At 53.6% G+C, this 25,632-nt stretch overlaps 1 protein-coding gene across 1 annotated transcript; it reads left to right on the top strand.

Moving 5' to 3' along the window:
• The first annotated feature begins 607 nt into the window (after window positions 1-607).
• LOC144950300 (uncharacterized) lies at window positions 608-10,616 on the top strand. Its single transcript, XM_078880392.1, has 7 exons — window positions 608-616; window positions 767-853; window positions 1,402-1,561; window positions 5,459-5,593; window positions 7,514-7,634; window positions 8,868-8,978; window positions 10,427-10,616. The coding sequence occupies exons 1-7, from the start codon at window positions 608-610 to the stop codon at window positions 10,440-10,442; spliced, it is 639 nt and encodes a 212-aa protein (XP_078736518.1). The 3' UTR covers window positions 10,443-10,616.
• The last annotated feature ends 15,016 nt before the right edge of the window (window positions 10,617-25,632 follow it).

The following is a 25,632-nucleotide window of genomic DNA, read 5'->3' as shown; positions in this document are numbered from 1 at the left end:
GTCGCGCGGATTTTCATTCCGCGCGCTCCGCAGCCGTCGCGCCGCGCGACCCGTCACGGCCTTTCCGTGCAACTGGGCTCAAGGAGACGACGCGAAAAATAATCCCCCGCTCTGGTTGCTGAGAAATGTCTCGGAGTAAAGGAAGGACATCTCTCGGGGGCCGTGCAAGGTCCCTTGGTCAACCGCGCCGCTCGTTGCAAACGCTGCTGCTGCTGGAATATTTCGTGCGCCCGTCAAATTTTTTTTTTTTTCCAGAAGTCGCCCGCCGCTCACGACGTGTCCACCCTCTTGCCTCCCTCCCCCCCTCTCCCTGTCCTCCTCGTCCTCGTCATCGTCGTCGTCACCCAGTACCGCTTCACCTCCCTGATGTCACGCGACACCACCTACAACCACCTCCACTCGCTCTGCAAAAACCTGGAGGTGAGACGGGGACGGCGCAAAAACGAGGAAATATTTTCACGGGGGGTGGGGGGGTGGGGGTGTCACCGGCTGGCTGTAACAGTAGGCGCTTGACCAGCGGTGGGCAGTAGCCGCAGCCAGAGGTGGCGAGATGTTAACTACCTCGCCTGGTATACAGGAGGTCGGGGGTACGATTTAGACCCTGACGATGCCTGCTGTACACTTGGAGTTTGTAGGATCTCTCTGCCCGTGGTCGCGTGGATTTTCGTCGGGGTTTTCCGTTCTTTGCGATAGCTCGGTGGGGGGGTATCAATACCTGCTCCCCCGGCCAACGCGTTTTGCCCCCCTTCCGCCGTGACCCTGACAGGACCACAACTCCGAGGCAGCGTTGCCCTGCCCAGACCCCAGCCGCTCCGCGCCCTCACGAAGGCCAAGGCCACGGTCGCTGCTCCTGGTAAATCATTGACTGCCGCGTGCGCACCTCGCCCACCCGTTCTACCGGACCGACCGGACCGACTGGACTATCCCCGTCGCCCGTACTGTGTTCATACCCACCACGTCGCAGGATTTATACAGGCAGGGGGTGGTGGTCCCAGATGTCTTGTGACCCTCCCAGTTAATTGATCACCCCCCCCCCCATCAAAAAAGTATTTTTTTTACCCTTGCATATCCCTGTTTTTGGCTTTAAAAACAAAATACGTTTTAGAGGATTAAATAAAGGTCACACGACATCTGCACCTCCCTGTGTATATATATATGAAAACATGTGCTTAATTGGCTACATACGGTGTTAAAGAAGTTTAACATCCATACGTACAGCATGCCCCCACCCCCCCCGACTGTGAGACTATGGGCGGACTCTACCCCTGTGTGACACAGCAGCAGCAGCAGCAGCGGCACCTTCCTTCCCTCCTTGCGCTCACGTAACCCTCGCGCTAAACGAGGACAAACAAATGGGCCGCCAGTCGCGAGGTTTGTTTCGTGTCGTCTCCTCCGACGCAGAACCCGACGGAGGAATTCTCACGCAGCAGCAGCAGCAGCGGCGGCGTCAGGCGGAGAGCCTCGTGCCAGGAGCAGGCGCTGGCTCGGACTCCGCTCAGCGGAGACTTGCAGGGCAGCTACTGCACGCAATGCGACACGCCGCCTCGGATCGACTCGCCCGGTAACACCACCCCCACCCCCCTCCTCACTGACAACACCACTCATCACACTGCTCCCCATCCACCACCACCACTCATCACACTGCTCCCCATCCACCACCACCACCACTCATCACACTGCCCCCCTCCACCACCAGCACCACTCATCACACTGCTCCCCATCCACCACCAGCACCACTCATCACACTGCCCCCCTCCACCACCAGCACCACTCATCACACTGCTCCCCATCCACCACCACCACCACTCATCAAGCTGCCCCCCTCCACCACCACCACCACTCCTCACACTGCCCCCCTCCACCACCACCACTCATCACACTGCTCCCCATCCACCACCACCACCACTCATCACACTGCCCCCCTCCACCACCAGCACCACTCATCACACTGCTCCCCATCCACCACCACCACCACTCATCACACTGCTCCCCATCCACCACCAGCACCACCACTTGTCACACTACTCCCCCACTCCTCACACTGCCCCCCCCCCATTCCTCGCACGGCTCCCCTCCACCCCCACCACCACCACCACTCCTCACGCTGCCCCCCCACCACCACCACTTATTACACTGCCCCCCCCCCACTCTTCACACTGCCCCTCCCCCAATCCTCACACTGCCCCCCTCCATCCCACCACCACTCCTCACGCTGCCCCCCCTCCACCCCACCACCACGACAACTCCTCACCACCACCAACACTCCTCGCAACTCTGCGAGCTCGTTTGAAATGGGGGGCGGGGCAGGAGGGGACATTTCCAGGTTGTTGGGTGGCCGAGGCTCGGTATGAATCCGAATGTTTAGAATCTTTAGAACGTGTTCGTTATCCTGGAGAAATCCGACGAGCTCTGAAGATCTCTTTCACAGACATCCAGCAGGTCGCGGGTCAGGGAGTTACAAAAACAATTTAACAATCCAAAAAACACGATAGGGAGTACAAAGTATGGGGAAAGGGTGAGCAAATCACTAAAAATAAAATAAGTAAAAAGATAAGGAGGTGGTGGGCCCCACGCCGTTCGTCTCTGGGCGTGCCGAGCCGCTCCTTCTCCCCATCGACTTGGGGCTCCAAAAGAACCGATGCCTTAGACAAAAAAATGTTAGAGATGCAAATCAGGGCAGGGCGCGACAAATACGCGCGAGTTCAGTAATGTGGGTTGAAGGTGGGAGGGGGAGCGGGGGAGGGACGGGATGTGGGGTGGGGGGTCATCGAGCGCCCCGCGGGAGCCACTGTCTCTTTCTCGGAAGACTCGGGGCCTCCCGCTGCCGCGATTGCGTCACGGCGGCCGCACGTATACACGGACACACGTACACACGTACACACGGACACACACGGACACACGTACACACGGACACACGGACACACGTACGCAAGTACACACGGACACACGTACACACGTATACACGTACACACGGACACACGGACACACGTACACACGGACACACGTACACACGAACACACGGACACACACGGACACACGTACACACGGACACACGGACACACGTACGCAAGTACACACGGACACACGTACACACGTATACACGTACACACGGACACACGGACACACGTACACACGGACACACGTACACACGAACACACATGGACGCACGCACAGGGACGCACGTACACACTTACATACGCACGCACGGACGCACGTACACACGGACACACGAACACACACGGACGCACGCACACGGACGCACGTACACACTTACATACGCACGCACGCACGGACGGACACACGCGCGCGCGCGCACGTGCACCACGCACACGGATGGTTGCTTAAATATACTTCACCACGCCGGTCAGTGTGGGTCGGTGAAGGTGTTGGGAGTGGGGGGGTCAGAACCAGTTCAGACACGACCAGTAGTGACACCGTAATGGTGATAAAACGCGACGTTAACGCAACATCATCAAAAAGTCATGAAGACAATAATGCAATTGTGATCATACTTCACCACGCTGGTCACTGCGTGTTGATGAAGGCGGGTGGGGGGGGGGGGTTCAGGGCCGGCTCACTTATGACTCGCACGTGACGTTAGCCGTGGGTTTATTTTATTATTTTGAAACAGAGGTCAGCTTTGCTGGGTTCATTGTGTTCCAATCACTGCGCCACCAGCTTCTTTTGCAAGTCATCATTATGACTCGAGGAAAACAACCACGTCGAGTTCGTCGGCGTTCGACTCCTACGCCCGCGAAAAAAATGAAACCACGCACCGAGCCCACCGTGACACGTCGGAGAAGAACGCGAATTTTTCGCAAAACGCGCGCGCGCGAGAGAGAGAGGGGGAGAGGGAGGGAGAGAGGGAGGGAGCCCTCCTCCTCCTCCCTCGTGGTCGTGTTCGTCGGCCGATGTTTTCATGCGGGCGCTGGGCCGATTGCAGGCTGCCACCAGAAGCAGGTCGGGTCGGTGCGAGGGCGGGGGGGGGGCACGTGAACAGACTAAACACGAGGGGGGGCAAGGGGCGGGTCCCCACAAAGTGGGTGAGGAGGCTCCCAGGGGTCACGATGAACATCGGGGTTTTGCACCCATTATCAGCTCCAACATCAGCGGCTGATATGCTCGTGATTCTAAACAGCACTTGAAAATATTTTAGCGGGTTTGTGGTTGCTGTATCTAGTCTATTGGATGCATTGTTGCACAAAGTTGTGGTGTTGTACGTATGCATGTTGGGTTTCTTTCGCACCGTACGTAGCCAACCGCGCTCATCGGAGGTGTTATTACGTTGATGGTAGCTGCTCCAGCGTGTGTTTTCTAGTCACGTGTCAAAACAAGTCAACGTGGTTTCCTGCTCCAAAGAGCATTGAAGCGATGTAAATTCCAGGTCCCTATGGCGAGGACGAGTCTCAAACATTAGATAACCACCGTTGACATCCGCACAAAATAGTACCGCTTTTATCGACCCCAAATATGGATGATTTGCTGAGTCGACCATCACTGACCAGGACTTGAACTCTCAACCTTTCGATTACGAGCTGCTCGCTCCACCCCACACAGCCACAACACTCTGCCAGATCAGTAAACTGTAATTGCCGTGTTACTGCGAGGAGTGACTTGCTATGATCGTTGTTGTTGTTGTTTGTAGTTTGCAGAGTTATCGCCGTAGACTCGTAGAGGGATTCATAGCCGCACTTAAAGTGTGGTAATTACCGCCCGCTCTCATCGTTGACGTGCCACCGACTGGGCCATGGCTGCGATTGGCGGGGTACAGCGTTACTTTAAAATGTTTTCTTCTTCTTCTGACGACGACGAAGCAGACACTGCCCTTGCCAGCGTCGCCACCTTTGACGTCGACAAACGCTTTTCACACCTCGGGTATAAATATCGAAACACCACCATCATCATTATCACCATCGCCGCAGCTACTGCCTCTCCCTCGTCTGCTAGCCACGTACCCAACCGGGGTTATTAGGCCACTCTGCCACTCGGGGTCACGATGACTCACCCCACCCCCTCCCCCCACCCCCTCCCCCCATCCCCCAAAAAAAACCTCCTCCGCCTGGAGGCATCACAGCGTGCAAGCGTCGGTGGTGAGATGTTAACTACCTCGCCTGGTATACAGGAGGTCGTGGGTTTCGATCCTGACGCCTGCTGTATATTTGGAGTTTGCGTGTCTCTCTCTCCCCGTGGTCGCGTGGATTTTTCTCCGGGTCCTCCGGTTTTACCCCTCCACGTTTAGAATCGACCTCAAGCGTTCACAGTATTCGGCTGCTGCTCTGCATCTCCACGTGACGACGATGAGCCGCCACTTCGTTGAGCTTTCATTTGCGATGGACAGGTCGCTGCTGAAAAAAAACTACCCACAAGGGTCAGCGGGGGCATTCCCTGGCAACAAAATGGAAACATTTCATCGTCTAATTGATTTCGCTCCGCGTTGTCGTTTTCGGGAACGGCGAAGACGGCGCGACGGACGCGCACTACGACAACGGCGAGGACGACGACTCAGACGGCGGCCGCCGCGGGAGCACGCCGCGATCCGACAGCGAGGGCGGCTCGCAGACCCACGGAGCCGAGAGCGGCCACTCGGGCAGAGGTGAGCGAGCTTTGGATACCTGCGATGCATCCAACTCCCCCTCCACCCCCACCCTCCACCCCTCAAACCCCGCAACGACGCCAGCGTACCGTGATCAAGGTATTTGCGAAGAAAGGTGAGGAATTTAATTTACCTCGACGGCTGCACCCGTGAAATGCGGACCGGCTGCGTGGCTTTACTTTCTGCCACGCTGACCAAATGGGAGGCAAATCTTTAACGCCGTCGGCCCCGCACCTCTCACCCCCCCGCACCCCCTCCTAACGCAACCCTTACGCATTGGAGGGGGGGGGGGCATACGTAGCGCTACCCTACGTGGCCATTACCAAATTTCCATCTTCAAGTGGAGAATTAAAAGTGTTTTGACGGCCGCCTTTTTTGCCGCGCGGTTGCACCGCCGCACGGCCGGACACTCCGCCCCACCGAGAGCTTTCACAGCACGACGGCCCCAAATGATTGAACAACATTTCTAGTGCACAACCAAATTTTAATGTGCCCGCTTTTTTTCCTGCCCGTCGGGCTGAGGCCATCTCAACTCTCCACAATTGGACGCTGCCTGGATTGGAACCCAGAACCTCAGACGTGGCAGCTTGGCGCTCTCACTTTGAGCTTCCTGGCATGCCTCTCGATGTCTTTGACTCACGAACAAAAAAACACTTTGTCGTGAAAGATCCAGCGCAGAAGATCCCTCTGTGTTTGATCTTCCACGAAAGCTCACGGTCCGCCCTAAACCGCATCCACTGCACACACCACGGCAGATGCGGATACCTGATGCACAAATGGAAAGTGGTCATCCGGAACAGACCGTACAACGAATAACGACACAACTCCTGATCCACAAAAACACGACGGAGACATCGTAGCGATACAACTCCGCTGCTCATGGCGCGATTGTCCGGCTCGACCACCTGAATGCGAAGTTGTGGTTGCTACTCTGCATCGACATCAACAGCCATACGAAAGAAGAAGGATATTCATTTGATATTATTATAACAACAACAACAATGGTCACGACGACGCAACCTACCACGTGCACACAGTTTCACGGAGGGCAGTAAGCGCGACCGCGATGGGAGGTGGGCAGCTGTGGCACTGGGCCCCGCTAACGTGACGGCTCTCTCTCTGTGTGTGTGTGTGCTCTCTCTGTGTGTGTGTGTGCTCTCTCTGTGTGTGTGTGTGCTCTCTCTCTTTCTGTGTGTGTGTGCTCTCTCTGTGTGTGTGTGTGTGCTCTCTCTCTTTCTGTGTGTGTGTGTGTGCTCTCTCTCTCTCTGTGTGTGTGTGTGTGCTCTCTCTCTCTCTGTGTGTGTGTGTGTGCTCTCTCTCTCTCTGTGTGTGTGTGTGTGCTCTCTCTCTCTCTGTGTGTGTGTGCTCTCTCTGTGTGTGTGTGTGTGCTCTCTCTCTCTCTGTGTGTGTGTGTGTGTGCTCTCTCTGTGTGTGTGTGTGTGCTCTCTCTGTGTGTGTGTGTGTGCTCTCTCTGTGTGTGTGTGTGTGCTCTCTCTCTCTCTGTGTGTGTGTGTGTGTGCTCTCTCTGTGTGTGTGTGTGTGCTCTCTCTGTGTGTGTGTGTGTGCTCTCTCTGTGTGTGTGTGTGTGCTCTCTCTCTCTCTGTGTGTGTGTGTGTGTGCTCTCTCTGTGTGTGTGTGTGTGCTCTCTCTGTGTGTGTGTGTGTGCTCTCTCTGTGTGTGTGTGTGTGCTCTCTCTCTGTGTGTGTGTGTGTGTGCTCTCTCTGTGTGTGTGTGTGTGCTCTCTCTGTGTGTGTGTGTGCTCTCTCTGTGTGTGTGTGTGTGTTCTCTCTGTGTGTGTGTGTGTGCTCTCTCTGTGTGTGTGTGCTCTCTCTCTGTGTGTGTGTGTGCTCTCTCCGTGTGCTCTCTCTCTCTGTGCTCTCTCTCTGTGCTCTGTGCTCTCTCCCTGTCTGTCTGTCGCAGACCCCCCCAGGTGCAACGGCCACGTGAAAGGCCCGTCCGGGTGGCCGTCCCCCGCGCTCACGGACCCCGGCCCAGCAGGGAAGAAGCGATCGCTGTCTCTGCTCTGGCTTTATTTCTTCATGTGAGTGCCACCCTCTGACGACAGTGTCCTCCGTTGCGTGGCCCCGCGGCCCACTGGCGGTCCCACTGGTGGCCTTTAGGGTGGACCCTGGCGTGCGGCCACCACCCCCCCCCCTCCCCATCATCATAGTGCTGCCACAAACCCCCCAATGGTTTCATATGTGTGGCGGCCCTCGCCCACTGATGATGTCTAGTGGGGCCCCCCTTTGAAGATGAGTGAGGAACACGTGCCCCTGTGCGGTAACCATAGCGACTCGGGGTCTCCACGGCAGTCGGTGCCCCAGTGCCCTGCTGCCCTAGTGCCCCAGTGTCCCAGTGCCCGCGTGTCTTGGTACTCCGGGTAAGATGACTTTGATGGCTGTGTGTCTTTGCGGTGCGCTGTGTAAACATCACCACTAGGGAGAAAAAAGCGTTCGGGCGTGGTGCTGGCCACCCACCCACCCCCTCGTGCACCGTCCCGGCCTTCATAGGTGCTCGCTAACAGCACTTGCCCCAACAGTCTATTAAGGCTATACGGGGGGGGGGTCTTTTATCTTTCTTCCTTGACGTGTGTGTGTGTGTATTTGTAATGTTATCGCCGTAGATGCGATGGAGATTGCCGTGGTAAACAGGGGCCCGGCGTTCCGCCTCGCCGCCCCTCGCGATGAGGAATGCCACTGCGAGTGCTTGCTTGCTTAGCGCAGAGTTCACGAACGGCGTCCGCGCTTGTTTGCTTGGACTGCTGCTGCTGCTGCTCATCTCGGAATTGGAGCGGTGCAGCTGTCTTTGTTGTTTTGTACTCTCTGTGTGCGTGCGCGTGCGTGGCCTCAAACCACACCGAGCCTGGTGATGTCCCACTGGTGGATGGAGGCTGGTGTTTGTTTGTACTGACGGGGGGCAGGAGGGCAGGGGGGGGAGTCAGTGTAATGAATAGCGCGCCGCGCTACGAACCCGGCGTCCCGAGTTCGATTCCCCATCACGGGAAGCGAATATCAGTGGCAAGTGCGCTCTGCACTGACCAGGCCCCGTCTTCCCCTAGGTTGACTCAGCCTTAGGTTCTTCGTGTATTTTGTAAAAAAAAACACATCAGGACAGAGGGAGAAAAATGCGGCCGATCGTTGTGCTAACCACACCACCACCTCGTGCATCATTCCGGCCTTGATTAGGTAGCCGCCAACAGCACTTGCCCCGACAGTTTACGTAGGGCTACCTGGGAGATCTCCATCTCTGTCGTGGTTTGTGCGTGCGTGCGCAGCGTCCTGCTGCTGGTGCTGGTGAGTTGCTACATGGCGGTGCGCATCAATTTCCTGGAGGAGATGTTGGCCCGGATTCCGATCCCTCCAAAGCCGCCCCTGCGTCCGCAGAGGTGATGGTCGCACTTCCTCGACCTCCTCGGTACAACATCGCACTGCCCCCTCCTCCTCCTACGTCTCCTCCGTCTCCTCCTCTGCCTCCTCCTCTGCACCCTGCGCTGCAAAGCTCTGCATCTCATCACCTCCCCTCCCCACGTGTGCGAAAGGGGGCAACGCTCTATCCCGGTGTTCTTCATTGCAAAGCCCCCCTCCCCCCCCGGGACAATACGCAAAGATTGAGAACACCCCCCGGGCATCATCGTGTTGCTGTCAAACCTCAAAGGTGTTAAATGTGTGGCGGCGCTCACTCTGACGACGTCTTATCGGCGAAGGAACCCCCCTGCCCCCCTCTGAAAATGAGTGAAGGGCACTTCTCTATCCCAAACAGAGGGACCAGGTGGATACTCTTAGGTTTTTTCGGTAGAGTCACGTAGGTAAAAAATAAAATTCATATTAATAAAAGTAAAATGAAAATCACGACGTTTCGGAGGCAACACAAGCTTCCGTCTTCGTGCTGTGACGGTTCCACCTGAAGACGGAAGCTTGTGTTGCCTCCAAAACGTCGTGATTTTTATTTAACTTTTATTAATTTTTATTTTATTTTTTACCTACTTGACTTTACCGAAAAAACCTAAGAGTATGAATCCTCGCAGTCACGAAAGCTTCAAATCTAGAAGGAATGGGTGGAGTCCACGCCTTCTTTTGTTTGCTGCACCGCATTCTCCTGGCAGAGCCTGGGGTACGGCACCTCATCGACGCCCATGGCAATGCGCGAGGGAGTGACGCCACCCTAAGCCCAGACTACCGATGGCAGCAGGTGGCGATTAGCCCACTTGCCGTACTGCTTTCTCCTGGCAAGCCAGGCGATGCTTCCTCCTCCTCCTCCACGCCCACGGGGTTATCGCAAAGTCCGCGTGTGCGGTGATCCACCAACCCAACGTTGCTGCCTCCACAGTGCCGGGTTACAGGCAGCGACGAGCAGCAGCAGCGTAGCCACCACCGCCGGCACCAAAGATAGGCAATGATCCCCTCGTGTCGCCTTCACAGACTGGAGGGACAGGCGCTGTTAGCGAGTAGCACACCTGTGAAGGACGGAGCGGCAAATCACCGCCACTGCCATCAGCACCGCCACCGCCGCCACAACCACCACACCCAGCACCACCAGCTCCACCAGCACCATCACCCCCACCACCACAGCCACAACAACCACACCCAGCACCACCAGCGCCATCACCCCCACCCCCACCACCACAACCACCACACCCAGCATCACCACAACCACCACACCCAGCACCACAACCACCACACCCCCCAACACCACCACAACCACCACACCCAGCATCACCACAACCACCACCCCCAGCACCACCAGCGCCATCACCCCCACCCCCACCACCACAACCACCACACCCAACACCACCGCCCTGCTTGACGCGGTGTGGTCGCGTTCTCCGTTTCGCAGGTATGGAGAGGTGTGACGCGAGCAGTCTGGGTCACGGCTTCTGGGCCAAGACCCTGCAACGGGAAACACCTCGCGCCGAGCTGCAGGCAGAGTTGGTGGGGGGTGGAGTGGGGGGGGAGTCGGTGACTCTGACCCGTCCCCACTGGGCGACTTTGACGAACGGCGCAGCGAGCGCGACAGACATGAAGCTGATCAATTCAACGCGGGGGGAGAGTGGGAGGGGGTGGGCGATGTGGACCAACGTGTTTGCGTCTTGCACCCAGGCACGATGCACGACTTCGTCCTGTCCACGGTGTCTTATGCCCATTAGCGGGATTCTGTTTCGCTGTTGTTGTTTGAGCAAAGTTGGAACTTTGCGCCGTGTACTATATGCGCACTTTGTATTTATACCACAAATCAGTTGATGACCTTCGACGTTGCGCACAGGGAGCGTAGCCCCGTAGCGGGCGATGTGCGGATTTCCTTTGTTGATTATGTTTTGGGTAGTGCGGAAGAGTAGGCCGAATACCGTCGTGTGTGTGTTGAGCTTCTTTCGTTCCGTGCGTAGCCCACCGCGCTAATCTCCAGGTGCGGAATCTCTGCAGGTCTCTGTTGCATGCGGTGGGGTAAAGCGTGGGCACTCCCACCTTTACCAACATTGTCTCGACAGCATGAAAGAGTAGGCCGAACACCATCTACAGGGGCGGTGAGCTTCTCTGGAGCTCTCTCCAATTGGGGAGGGGGGGGGGAGCCTTCCACCAGCAGCGGAGAGAGCAAGACATTGCTGCACTTTTACCTTTACAATATCACGATCCGTGCGGTAGATGAAGCTTTTAACTTGGAGGGGAACTTTCGCCGGCGAGTTCCGTGATTATTTCCTGTCGTCATTCACATTTTTTGTCGGGAACGGCGCGTTTCATTATTGGCGGACAAACAACACGACGTGACTACGTGTGTGTGCGTGCGTGCGTGTCGTCTGTGTGTCCGTTGTGGGCAGCGGTGGTGTAGCGGTGAGCGCTACGCTGCGCTACGAACCTGGCCACCCGGGTTCTATTTCCCGCTCACGGCCAACACCAGTGACGATTATCTGAACCGCTCCTGGGCCTCCCATTGGTCGACTCAGACTCCAAACGAGTACCTGGTGCGGCGTGTAAACATTGCCACGAGGGAGACAAAGGCGGCCGGGTGTGGTGTTGGCCACCCACCCCCTCGTGTACCGTGCCGGCCTTCATAGGTGCTCGCTAACAGCACTTGCCCCGACAATCTGTTGAGGCTGCAGGCGGGATGTTTGTCGTGTTCTCGTGTGTCTGTGTGCACGACACGCGCAGTCCAAACCGCGTCGTGCCCACCAGAAGGAGCTTTAAACGCCTCCGGCAAAGTTGTGCACCGCGCATCGAATACGGCACTAAAGCGTTCGGTGCAGAGCAAGCCGCGGTTGTGTAATGCACGTCAAGAGGATTGCGCGATTTGCACCTCGACAATCGGATCTGTTTAATGCGCAGCGGAGTTTAGCGACGAGTTCATTATTGCGGTGTGGCCGGGCGAAACCTCGGGAGACCAGGGTGTGAGTCTCATCTGCAAGAGCGCCCTGGGTGAGATGATTGGTGGCAAGCAGCGCCACTCGGTCCGCCACGGTGGCTAGGAGATGTTAACTCCCTCGCCTGGTATACAAGAGGTCGTGGGTTCGATTCCAATCCTGGCGCCTGCTGTATATTTGCAGTTTTCGTGTTCTCTCTACCCGTGGTCGCGTGTATTTTTCTCCGGGTTATTCACTTTGGAAACGTGCCATACATTTCCACAGCATAAGTCACTTCGTTGAGCTATCATTTGTAGGCAGGTCGCTTCTGAAAAAGAGCTACTGTATAGCTCAGTGGGCCATCACCAGGAAAATATAAATTGAGTAATTTAATAAATAAATCGTGTTGATGATCGACATAGGAATGCCTTCATCCAGCAGTGGATAGACAATGGCTAATGATGATGACTTACTAACGCAATATCATGATAAGATATTCTAATTTAAATGTATAATGTTTCATGTGATCATACTGATTGTGGCCGCTCGATTAATTTTGTGAGTTGCCACATTCGAGTAGCGGGTGGCAGTGGATTCATCAGAAAATCCTTCGGCACATTCATTCACGGCCTCATGTTGATCGGCAGGGGGCGCGGAGCGGTGGCGCAGCGGTTAGGGCATTGCGAGTTCACTTCTCGGCCAGGGCCCGAGTTCACGTACCGGTCACCGCTCGCAGCGTCGAGCGCCACCCGACTGGGTCTTCCACCAAACCCGCACCGACCAGCGCGGTCCGCTACGGTCAAGCAACCCCCCACCCCCATGACCGCTACGGGCACAGGGGAAGCCTTCGTCCAGCAGCGGATTAACAATGGGCCCGCAAGTTTATTTATCAGCAGCAGCAGCAGCCAGCATGTGGACGACCAGAGCCACGCGGTCTGTCACGCGATGCTCATCACCAACCAGCGCTCGATCTTGCGCCACCGCTCAGCATTCTCACGTCGCCAGAGTGACTGGACGCACGCAACGCTTGTGTTTCCCCGCAAAAACACACAAATACAAAGATCCCCCGTATAGTCTGTAGCAGACTGTCGGGGCAAGTGCTGTGAGCGAGTAGCACCTCTTAAGGTCGGCCATGGCACACGTGAGTGGCTGGGTGGCGAGCACCACGCCCGGCCGCCTTTGTCTTCTCCCTAGCGACGGTGTGTTTTACACCGCACTAGGTACTAATTTGAGGCTGAGTCGACCCAGGAGAGGCCCAGGACCAGTTGAAAACGTATGTCAAGGCTATACGGGAGACCTTTGTCTTTGTCTCATCAGTACAGATTTTCGCTCGTGGTCCTGTCCGGAAGAACCGCAGAGAGACGGAGTTCTAACCTCATGGCAAGAGTCACCAAACAACAACAACAATAACAACGAGAGGGAATGTTTTATTCTTGATGTTGTTTTAAATCGCAGTTGTTTGCTGAGCGCAGTGCCCAAAGGCACGGATTGCCAAGCGACCAGCTGACAAACAGCACAACTGAAGGTGTGACAGGATGAGTTGACAGGGTTGTGGGAGTAAGCCCGGTTAGAAGGATGTAGGGGGAATCGAGACGAATGGGAGGGATTCCCTTCGGCCAGCGGAGTGAGGAGAGAAGCGTTGTTGTGACCTGCGGTGGTGGTGGTGGTGGTTGAGTGCCCATCAAATGGAACATTCCGATTGGCGGACCGAGTCCTCGGCATGGCGGGGAGGACTCAATGAGTTAAGTTCACGGGTCGGTAATCGTGGTAGCAGCGATGAGAGAATGACAAGTGGGCGACTGACCGCCGGCAAGTCGTGAATTCGGTGAATGCCGGATCATCAATCAGAGCCCCGCTGCTTTGCTGCTGCATGGGGAGTGCACCCTGATCGAGATGCAGGAATGCAGCGCCGCGCGCGTTTGATCCGCGTGTGTCGGACGCAAGTCGCTGGCTGTTGCGACCTCTATACAAATCCAAGAACAAATTGGCCCAACCTCGTCAGGAGGGACCCCCCTGAGTGGCGGGTGGTTGGCTCGCAGATCTGCTCCAGGGGCGGGTCGGCGAGATGTTAACTACCTCGCCTGGCATACAGGAGGTCGTGGATTTGAACCCGACCCTGACGCCGGTATATTTGGAGTTTCTGCCCGTGGTAGCGTGGATTTATCACCGGGTCCTTCGGTTATGCCCTCCACATTTAGAAGAATCGACTTGCGATCAGGGTATTTGGCCGCTATAAATGTCCACGTGATAAGCCACTTCGTTGAGCTATCATTTCCGGCCAGGTTGTGTCTGAAAAAGAGCTATATAGCTCAGTGGGCCTTTCTTGGTAAAATAAAAAAAAACATTCATCTTCTTGGTTCTTTCGGTAAAGTCACGTAGAAGGGAAATAATAAAATAAAAAAAATAAAACATAACAAAATAATTCTCACGACGTTTCGGCCACAACGGCTGCTTGCGTTGTGGCCGAAACGTCGTGAGAATTATTTTATGATGTTTTATTTTTATTATTTTATTATTTCCCTTCTACGTGATTTTACCGAAAGAAGCAAGAAGATGAATCCCTGCAGTCACGAAAGCTTTAAATAAAAAAAACATTGTTAAGGTTAGCTTAAACTGCACGCCTATCTCGAGACAGCCTGCGCGTGTAGGTGGGCGAGTCGCTCTGGGATCCGTGTTCTCAGGCCAAGGCGTCCCCTGGCTATGCAGTCACGCGTTCGTCCCACCGGTGTTGTGATGCCTTCACGCTGGAGCCATTTCGGGACCATCGGCTTTTGCGTCATGATACCAAAAAAAAATCTCAATTGTTATTTATTTTCTTATTCTATCGTTTGCATCGCTCAAACGCGAGTCTATGCGAGAGACGATTTCTAATTGTCGGGGGGAAAACCGGAGAAAAATCCTCGCCACCACAGCGAGAGAGAGGACATTTCAACTCCAAATATGCGTAGAGGGATTTTTTTGGGTTAGATCGTGTAAAATATGTGTCGTTAAATCCGCCACCACCCAAAAATTGGTGAGGTTTGTCGCGTAAACAAAACATATCAATTCGTTACTAGTTCAGCACACCGGTGTGCTGGGGGGTAAACCCACAACGTTTACGATTCGACTACGACGTTTCGCCGGTTATTACAACCAGCATCATCAGGCGACAGCCAAAGTTGTTGACAAACCTTACGAATTAGCTGTGTGGGGTAGTTTAACGACGCATTTATATTTACGCGATCTAAGCCAAAACAACGTCTATAATGGATAATATTGGTCGCGAAAGCCACCGTGTTAATCTGTCCAGGGCCTCTGGGTCGGGATCGAACCTACGACCTTCTTCTGTATACCAGGCGAGGTAGTTAACATCTCGCCACAGGGAGGACATCAACGGCACTCCTTCTCAATTACCCCCGGACCAGTCCACATGCGGCTCTTCACGACTGTTTAACCTCGTGCCTTGCACCACTCTTCCCATTCGCCGAAAGAACGTCGGGGGAAAACAAATCTTACGGCTTTCATTTATTTACGTGCTCTTAACTGCAACACTGTTTTATCGTAGTGAACAGTTTACGATTTTTTTTTTTAAAGTTGACTCCGTTTGCCATCTGTGTAGGGACTGTTCTCCTCGATGCGTTCGTGTAGAATTGTAAATCTATTTTTGTAAAGTATATTTTTTTTATTTAAGACAGAGTGGGTTTATGAAGAAACGGTGCGTAATGTGCAAAGTGCGAGTGGTTGTCCCACGGTAAACAGGTGGGACGTCGAATGGCCGACGTTGGCTTGACGTTGGAATGTTTACTTGGTCGATTTAAAAAATAAACTTATCACAAATAATAATAATAAAAGTACAGGTATTAATGATTGTTCCCGACTGTTTCATTATCCCCCGAGATCCCCCGCGTCACGGAGTCAAACCGTGTCACGTTATCCCCTCTGTGTGTGTGTGCGCGCGCGCGCTGTGGGGGAGCGGTGGCGCAGTGATTCGCGCAAAGCGCCACAAACCTGGCCACCCGAGTGACGAGAAGGCGCTAAACCGTTACCCTGGGCCTCCAACCTCGACCTTAAATCGAGCACCTGGATGCTATGTAAACCTAAGTGCTTGGGAGACAAAGGTGGCTGGGCTCGGGTGAGCAACCTACCACTCCCTCGCGCGCCGTGGCGCCCGAAGGAGCACTTTGTCTCAGCAGCCCGTCAAAGAGTATCTACACGATACATGTGGTGGGGTGGGGGTGGGGGTCTTTGTCTTTGTGTTGTCGGCTCCTGCACTCAAGTCACTTGGTCACGCCCAAGACTCAACTCGGTGATGCAACATTTCGCTCCCGCAATTCGTATCTTTTGCTCCGAGCTCGGCTCCATGAACACACTCGCTCTGCGATGCGGGGGGGGGGGGCTGCGTGCACCTGCGCGTTGTTCAGGCACAGAGATGTTCGACGTTGACGCCGCACGTCGGCACGACCAGTAGAGATGGGGGGGGGGGGGGGACAGAAACCCAACCACATCGGACATCGATGGTGGGCCTAGCCGGTGACCACCAACACGTGGCAGTCAGAGCCGGGCACGTGGCAGCCAGCGTCGTCACCACGCATGCCGTCGGCCCTCGGCCATTTGATTTTGCCATCGTTTGGGCCGGATGCGGCACGCACGTTGTTATTTATGTATCTGTCTTTGCTGAGCGGGTTCGTACGCCAGATTACGAAACGACGAAATTGAAAATATTTGAAGAGCGCTGTGGATTGTGGAAGTTGACGTCAAAAGGTATCGAAACTCCCTCGCTGCCCCACGGCGACGTGGCGCTCGCAGCTGCCCCCGTGTCCCCCTCCACTCACGAAATGCGCGGCTGCCCTTTAAGTAAAGGAGCAGAGCCATGGAACTCGCATGTCATCTCGTCAAACGAGTTTACCTTCCTTTCTCTCTCGGCGCCAGGGACGTGAGCAATGTCACCTACCCCCGCCACCCCCACGTCCCCCTCCCACCCCAAATCCCCCCCCCCCCAAATCTCCCCCCCCCTCACGCTCCCATCGTCTCACCCTCCCTCCCTCTTGTGCTCATGTTCAGGGGGTGGGTCGACAATCAACGTAACAAGAAGGGAGTGTTTTTTTTTCTCGAATTCGGTCAAAAAAACGTAATATTTCAAGAGCCGCCGCACAATCAAATGTGGCGAATACGAGATGGGTGGTGGTCACTTAATGAATAATGAAATAACCGTCTCACGAATCAGTTCCCTTAAAGAGCCACACGCGGCGACTCCTGCCGGTTGCGGACCCCTTGGATCGGTGGACGTTGAAGGACGCCGCCGTGAGGGCCTTGGCCAGGGTTAGGCCATTACATCCTGGCGTCACGGTTCAAATTTGACAAATTTGAAATACGCGCCCCGGTTAATGACTCAGGACCTGGAAATCGTCGACCCCGACTAGAAGGAATAAAAAACAAGACAGGACCCTCCTGGGAGAACCATGAAAACAAAACTAAAACATTGTTTGTTATTTTACCAGGGTAAGGCCCACTGAGCTATTTAGCTCTTTTCAGAAGCGGTTTGGCAATCACAAATGATAGCTCAACGAAGTGGCTCGTCATCGCGTGGACATTTATAGCGGTAGCCAAATACGCACGTTGATTCTACACGTGGAGGGAAACACCGGAGGGCGAGGAGAAAAATCCACGCGGCCACGGGGAGAACGACACCGCAAACTCCAAATATACAGCAGCAGGCGTCAGGGTCGGGATCGAACCCGCGACCATCCTGTATACCAGGCGTGGTAGTTAACATCTCGTCACCGCGAAGCCCCTCATACATAAGCGAGACTCAGCGAGGCCTATTCTCGGTTTCAAAGACCTTGTGGCGTAAATAAAGAAAACGTGCCACGGTTAGCAACCAGAGTTCCAAACCCGAAGCCGACATCGTGGCGGGTGAAATCAGAACCGGTCCTGAGCCTCCCCCCTCGGTAGACTCGGCCTTAACTTAGTACCTGGTGCGGCGGGCACATTTCAGCACTGGGGAGACAAAGGCGAATAGTGGTGTTGGCGACCCACCCACTCACGTACCGTACAATCCTTAATGGGTGCTCGCTAACAATACTGCGGTTTTTTAAAAGAGGCTACAATGGCGATCCTTATCTGTGTGTGTGAGTGTGTTTAGTGGGGTGCGTGTGTGTGTGTGTTTAGTAGGGTCCGTGTGTGTGTGTTTAGTGCGGTGCGTGGGGGGGCGGTGGCATAGCGGTTAGCGCGCTGCGCTACGAACCTGGCCACCCGAGTTCAATTCCCACTCACGGCCACCAACACCGTTGACGATTATCTGAACCGGTCCTGGGCCTCCCCTCGGTCGATTCAACCTCAAATTAGTATAATAATTAGTTTTTTTACCCTTTTATCTAGGCAAAGGAGGTTCCAATGGTGTCTCAAATGAGTACCTGGTGCGGTGTGTAAACATCACCACTAGGGAGACAAAGGCGGTCGGGCGTGGTGGTGTTGGCAACTCACCCACCCGCTCGTGTACCATGCCGGTCTTCATTAGGTGATCGCTAATAGCACTTGCCACAACAGTCTGTTGCAGGCTATACGGGGGGTCTTTGTCATTGCGTAAGTGTTTGGACGTTTAGGTAAACATGTTTGGTTGGGAGTGATAGCGTAGTGGTTATCAGGTGAGTTCAAGCCCAAGCAGTCTATGTAACCTACACGGGGGACCTTAGTCTTTTGTGCGGATTTTGGTATGTGTGTGGATTTTGGTATGTGTGTGTATTGAAGCGTGCGTGTGTGTGTATATCGCGGGGCATTCGTATGTATGCGTGTATGTTTGCATAGTGGTATGCATATGTGCGCGCATTGTGGCGTGTTTATGACAGCAGGGAGCATAGGTGGTGCATCTGCCAGTCATCTCAGTCAACCCATAACACCTGCGTCTGTCCCGTGACCTCGTGCGACAGGAAACTCGTGTTGGGCCCGAGTTCAGTTCCCTGTCCCGGTTCACGTCAGTGGCGACGTTCTGAACCAATACTGGGCCTCCCGTAGGTCGACTGGGCCTCAAATTAGTACCTGATCCAGTGAGTAAACATCAGCACTGGGGAGACAAAGGCGGCCGGGAATGGTTCTGATCACCACGTCCACTGCACCGGCCTTCACAGGTGCTCGATTACAGCAAGATCGCCAAGATTTCATATCGGCTATACAGGGGATCTTTGTCTTATTTGGTGAGAATGTTGACAGGTGTGAGTTGTTCTCAGAGTGCACGACAGCTGTGATCAGCCGAGTTCGACTCGTGGTGCTGCCCACTTGCATTCTAACCACCAGGAACAATAGGTACGAGGAGCCTAGCTTGGGCGTTGCTGAGGTTCACCGGCCATCATTGGGGTTCGCAAACAGAACTGGCCTCAAATAAATTTAACGCAGCTTAACAATTGTGGTGTGTTGTACCCAGCGCCGTCGTTCATGCAAATTGCATCTCACATTCGCTGAGGCTCCACAGGCAAAGGCAGCCAGGCGATGAGCCAGCTCTGCAGTCCTCTGTATATAAAGATGTTTGCAGCTAACTAATGAGTGTCTGCTAAAACTACACCGTAAACTATTTTTTATTTTTTATCAGGTAAGGCCCACTGAGCTATGTAGCTCTTTTTTCAGAAGCGCCCTGGCCACAAATGATAGCTCAACGAAGTGGCTTATCATATGGAAATGTATAACAGCCAAACACTAAAAATGCATGTTGATTCTAATGTGGAGGGAAAAACCGGAGGACCTGGAGAAAAACCCCACGCTACCACGGGGAGAGCATACAAACAACAACATCTGTGCGTTAAACCACCAACCCCTCGCTGCGTTCACAGTGCACGTTTGAAGGCCCAGCATGAGCAATGAGTTTGACTGCAGTGTCAGAATGAATTTTTATTATTTCCATGCAGGCGTAATCAGTAGTGCAGGCGGTGCAGTGATGAGTTTACTTTACATGTCGGTTGCAAGTTCTAATCTCGGTCAGCGGTGCGTCGACTTATCGGCCCATCATTAACGATCTGAGATAGATGATGTGAGTACAACCTTGTGCCATTTGAAACATGGAATTTCGGCAAAATCAAGGCAAGCTCTACCACTTCGTGGGAAGTCACTCTATGGATAGACCACCTCCTGTCACAGCAATGTGGAATTGTCACCACCTGCTGAGAGTCCTCATTTTGAGATGAGCGGCGCAAGGAGGAGGAGGAGGAGACAGGGAGCAGCCGGGATCACATCGTGTCGCCGAATTTTTCCTCTTTTGCCCGATTCCTCTCCCCCCACCAAAATAAAAAATCTCCCAAATCATCACCAAATCTCCCAAAAAAGCTCCATGACTACAAGGCACGGGGGAGGGAAGGCTTTCATCCAGCAGCGGATTAACACAAGGGTCTGTAAATTATTATCATGTTTTTTATTTATCAGCCATGCCTACAGCTTTATATATATATCTGTCAAGCGGTGCTTCGGGACCTTTTAAACCCCGCGCATCGCACCGTCCCCTCGGTGCGATCACGCGAGGTGACAGCTGCCCGGCAAGGTGACGCAGGCGGCTTTAGAAGCACGGCATTGTCCCTCGCGTGCCACCGATGAAATGTGGCCTAAGAGGGATTTAAAAAGTTCGCGTGGATGTCCATCGGCCCGTCCACCTCAGCCTGCGGAGGGAACGCATCCCTCCACCCAACCCACGCAAGAGTAACGACTACCGCGCAGACGGAGCGATACAATCAGCTGGTGGTGTGGGCACCCAGGTTGGTGCGCGTGGCATCTAGCGGTAGATTGACAAAGGCCTGTACAGATATGTTGACGATAACAGGGTCGTTTGTTTCTTCGCCGCAAGATGCTGATGTCGCAACGAGTTAGTTTGTGGCAGAGCTACCGAGTTGTTCAGTCGGTGGGGGCTGTGGGGGGTGGTGGGGGTCGTGGCGGGGGAATTGGAATAAAAGGAGTGGCCCCATTCCATTCATTCCATGCAGCAGGGCCCACGTCAGTGACGCGGCTCGGCCACTCCTCCTCCTCCTTGATAGTAAAACAAACAAAACATTTATTATCGTTTAAAATTTACGAGAAATGTCCCGCGTTTACTCGAGATTCCACCGGCCTCACGTGACCCCCGCACGAGATGGCACGTGATGAGTTTTTACTCTTGCATTGTGGGTAGGGTGTCACTGTGGCTATGGCTGATGAAACGCAACGGCAACACGCTTTGGAAGTACCGTAAACAAATTAAATCCGGTTTGTTGGGAGGTCGCCTATCATCCCTAACGGGGGTGGATAAAATTAGCACCACTTTGTGGCGAAGTCTGCAGTGGATGTCCAATGGATCGGCCCGCGCTCAGGCTCGTCGCTCTGACCTCTAAGCATAAACCGGACCCACCTTACATTTGAGGCTCTCATAACAAAGTGACAACTCCATTTGAATCGTAATGCACGTTGAGATTATTTCGCACCGTACGTAGCCAACCGGGAATCGGTACGTTACTACAAACGAATCGAAAACCAAATTAGAGGTGATGGCGCCATAACTTGGCAGTCACCACTGACCGGGCCGAGATCACCAACTCACCGCAATCAAGAGCCCGGCGTCATCACGACTCAGTCTATGAAAATCCATGGGGATCTCAGACTCATAATATTTATTGAAACTGGATGACTCAGATGAGCTGTGAAACTCTTTATTTATTTTACAGAATGTTCAAAACGTTACAACAAACGTGTAATGCCCACCACTGGCTCAGGGCTGTAAAACGAGAAATTAAAGCTAAAGCCTCAATGCCTCCAATTGAGCAGGAGATCACGATTCACGTCTTGACCAGGGCACGGCCACAAGGTACACTTACGTTCAGAGAAAATTTCTACTGCTACAACAGCATTTAAGAGGTAAATATTCTTTGTGTTGTTGTTCAAAGGGCGTGAAACAAAACACAAAACACCCCCAACTGTGCGGCCGTGCACATACAACACACACAAACACACACAGCACACACAAACACGCCACCGACAAAAGGTGTTGCTCAAGACTTCATGAGAAGTCGGACGGCCGAGACCAGATCGTGGTCGAGTATTCCGTTGTTTCTGCGCCACAGCGTGGGCCAACAGTCTCTATAGGAGCTAAGCTCAGGCATGTCACGGAAAACAACAGGGGGCCAAGATTTACAGCCGCCCGGTCTATTATTTGGCGAACACTCTGTTGTTACAACAATCTGCCCATTGCGGTCCCACGGGTTAAGGAGAGGTTACGCTACGGATAGAAAGTGGCTGGGTGGGAGGAGAAGGGTGGGAGGTGGGGGGGTTGACGCAACAGCCACTACGAACCCCGCAACCCAGTTCGATTCTTGGGCATGGATAATAAACACGTGAGTTGTGAGCTGGAGATCTGAGCTGGTCCTGAGCCTGGTTAGGAATTGGGATTGGGAGGCTGCTGGGGCGGGACGTGCCAGGCCTTGTACCCAGCACTGTGGAGGCAGCAGCGAGGGGTTGGTGGACCGCACAGAGATTTTGTTAAACTCCATTCTCGTCGACGTTTGAGGAAATATCAATCCCCGACAGCAAACAGGTGGGACTCCATCTGTTCCAACATGGGACCTTGCCAGTATCAACGTATAAGAATAGGTTTTACCACTTCTGGCAATAAAACGGGTGTTAAAATGTTCAAACACCAAACAGAAACCTTTTGCAAGGAATCATGTCCGCATACTTGTGGTGAACATGCAAACAAAAAACATGCTCTGGTAATATATTCATTGTCTTTGAAACGGATTGGTTTGCACCCGAGACAGCCTTTTTTAGGGCTTAAGTCTCAACCAGCTGTTCGCCTCTAATAATCCATCTGTTCGGTTTGTACAGAATAAAGCGTTGCCCCCTCGCACGTGTCTTTTTTTTTAAACCCACAAACATTGTAAATATGAACTGCAGCAATGAATACTGAAACAAAAATAAAGAGGGCTTTTAAAAAAAATGTGAATTGTGGGGCGGAGGTCACAGTGAATGGCATGGGGCCGGTGGGGACGGCTCGTACCTGCGGCTGATTGGTCGCCGCTCGCTGGTTCGGGTGAGTGTCACGTGGAGGGGGACATAACTCGTGACCGATTGGCTCGTTGGGTCGGAGTCGTCGTGGGTGAGGCTCGCGTTGCAATGGGGCGCAGCGGAGTGGCTCCCTCTCTGCGAACGCGACGGTAACTGCAGGGGGGGCCCGTCGCCAACAAACTACGCGGAACGTCCACGCGGGCATTCACCAGCAGGCGGAGTGCGTAGACTGCAGCCCGCCTCTCGTCTTACCCACAAATACAAAGATACAGATCCACCGTGTAGCCTGTAACAGACTGTAGGGGCAAGTGCTGTTAGCGAGCACCTATGAAGGCCGGCACGGCACACGAGGGGGTGGGTGGCCAACACCACGCTCGGCCGCCTTTGTCTCCCTCGTGGCGATATTTACACATCGCACCAGGTCGAGTCGACCTAGGGGAGGCCCAGGACCGGTTCAAATAATCGTCACCGGTGTTGGTCGTGAGCGGGAATCGAACCCGGGTCGCCAGGTTCGCAGCGCAGCGCTAACCGCCACACCACCGCTACCCACACACACGCACGCGCGCACACACAGGGTCTGTGACGTCAAAGATGTCGCTCTCTCTCGTCTGACGTGCGGATCAGCTGATGTGCAAATGGAAGAAAGGAAAACATCTCGATTAGTAGTGGCGGTGGTGCGACTGTGGCCATCCAGCACGGACCGTGGTAACAGGCGTGGAACGACGCAATTCCACGACCCACGCATACGAAGGAGACGTCGCAGCGATGATGCACTCGGCTGCTCCTGGCTCCGTTACCTGGCTTGACCGCCTCTGAATGTGAAATTGAAAGTTGTTGCTCTGCATCGACAACGGCAGCCGTACGAAAGAAGAAGACCCAATGGGGGGAAGGCCGGCAGGACTAACTGGTCCCTGGCCATGGGAATGTGGAATTTGATTTGCGGGCTTAGAGCCACCAAAATGCGGAAGATGACTCTGGATGTACTTAAGCGTTTATAAAGGACAGATGATCCTCGCAACCATCAACGTCATCATCGGCCATTGTCAATCCACTGCTGGATGATGGCCTTCCCCAACCCTCTGCTACCTGCCTCAACCCTGCGATTCAACAACAAAATAAATGCACCCACAGCACCTGCACGCGCGGGCGGATGACAGATGACCTCTATTTATGACCGGGTGAGAGTCAACGTAGACCTGAAGTCCATCGTTTAAGGGCCATAATCACAGGCTCGCTTAACCTCCGCCGCGTGTCTGTTGAGCCAAACGCGTTATCCACTCGCCTGCGTCAAGACCACACAACTGCGGGTGTCATGTTTTCAAAATAAGTTGCGGCTATGTTATGCAGTTATTTGTTTCGCGGTTCAGAGCAGTTACGGGTTTTATTTTTATTTTTTGAAGTGTATAGTCAGTTTAGTCACGCACGTACCGATACTCGCTGTTTGTATCACGATCTACGCCACTCTGATTGCAACTGAGATCTGCCCCGTCCACGGATGACCTTCCTGCTGAAAGTGCGGCGCGGTTGCAAGATGTTAACGACCTCTCCTGCTATACAGGAGGTCGTGGGTTCGATCCCGACCCTGACGCCTGCTGTATATTTGGAGTTTGCGTGTCTCTCTCTCATCATCATCACGGTGGTAAAGAGATGTTAACTACCTCGTCTGGTATACATGAGGTCGTGGGTTCTATCCCGACCCTGACGCCTGCTGCTGTATATTTGGAGTTTGCGTGTCTCTCTCTCTCTCATCATCATCATCACGGTGATTAAGAGATGTTAACGACCTCTCTTGCTATACAGGAGGTCGTGGGTTCGATCCCGACCCTGACGCCTGCTGTATATTTGGAGTTTGCGTGTCTCTCTCCCCGTAGTAGCGTGGATTTTTCTCCGGGTCCTCCGGCTTTTCCCTCCACATTTAGAATCAACATCACGCGTTTAGAGCAGCGGTTCTTAACCTGGGGTGCACGCACCCCCTGGGGGTGCAAGATGCCCTTCCTGAGAATCATAGGGGTGCACAGGCTGCAAGACAGGTTAACAACCACTCGTTCAGAGTATTTGGCTGCAATACATTTCCACGTGATGCTAAGCCACGAAGTTGAACGGACATTTGTGGTCTGGTCACTTCTGAAAAAGAGCTATATACAGCTCAGGTGGGTCTCACCTGGGAAAAGAAATACAACCTAATCGAATCAGAGTTGTTTACCAGGTGTGGTGTGTATATAAGTATGGGGCTGTGTGAGGTGGCTAAGAGATAGCAGGGCGGGAAATGGGTTCAGGATATGCACATATATTGAATGTACAGACGTTGGTTCAACTGGGGATTGAATCCATCTTTGATGAGTCTTTGTGGGTTTTCTCCAGGACACTCAGATTTTATGCCATACCGAAGCCAAACGCTCGTTAATGTAATGGACCGAACTTGCCAATGCTGGCGCCTTCTGGAAACATCAAGTCTCGAAACTCAAATTTCGATTTAAAGCTTTCGTGACTGCAGGGATTCATCTTCTAAGTGCTTTCGGTAAAGTCACGTAGAAGGGAAATAATAAAATAATAAAAATAAAACATAATAAAATAATTCTCTCGAAACTCAGTGAAGCTTTCTTCGTGGATAATTAACGATCTTGATTTGAGGCTTTCGTGACTGCAGAAAGAACCAGTGACAATTAACGAGCCGCAGAAATGTTGTTCATATGTCATGGCTTTTCAATGTCTCACATCTCATTCC

The sequence above is a fragment of the Lampetra fluviatilis genome, chromosome 3 (genome assembly GCF_964198595.1).
Source record: "Lampetra fluviatilis chromosome 3, kcLamFluv1.1, whole genome shotgun sequence".
Classification (NCBI taxonomy): Eukaryota; Metazoa; Chordata; class Hyperoartia; order Petromyzontiformes; family Petromyzontidae; genus Lampetra; species Lampetra fluviatilis.
Note: the sequence above shows the minus strand (reverse complement) of the source record. Positions and strands in the feature narration are given on the sequence as shown.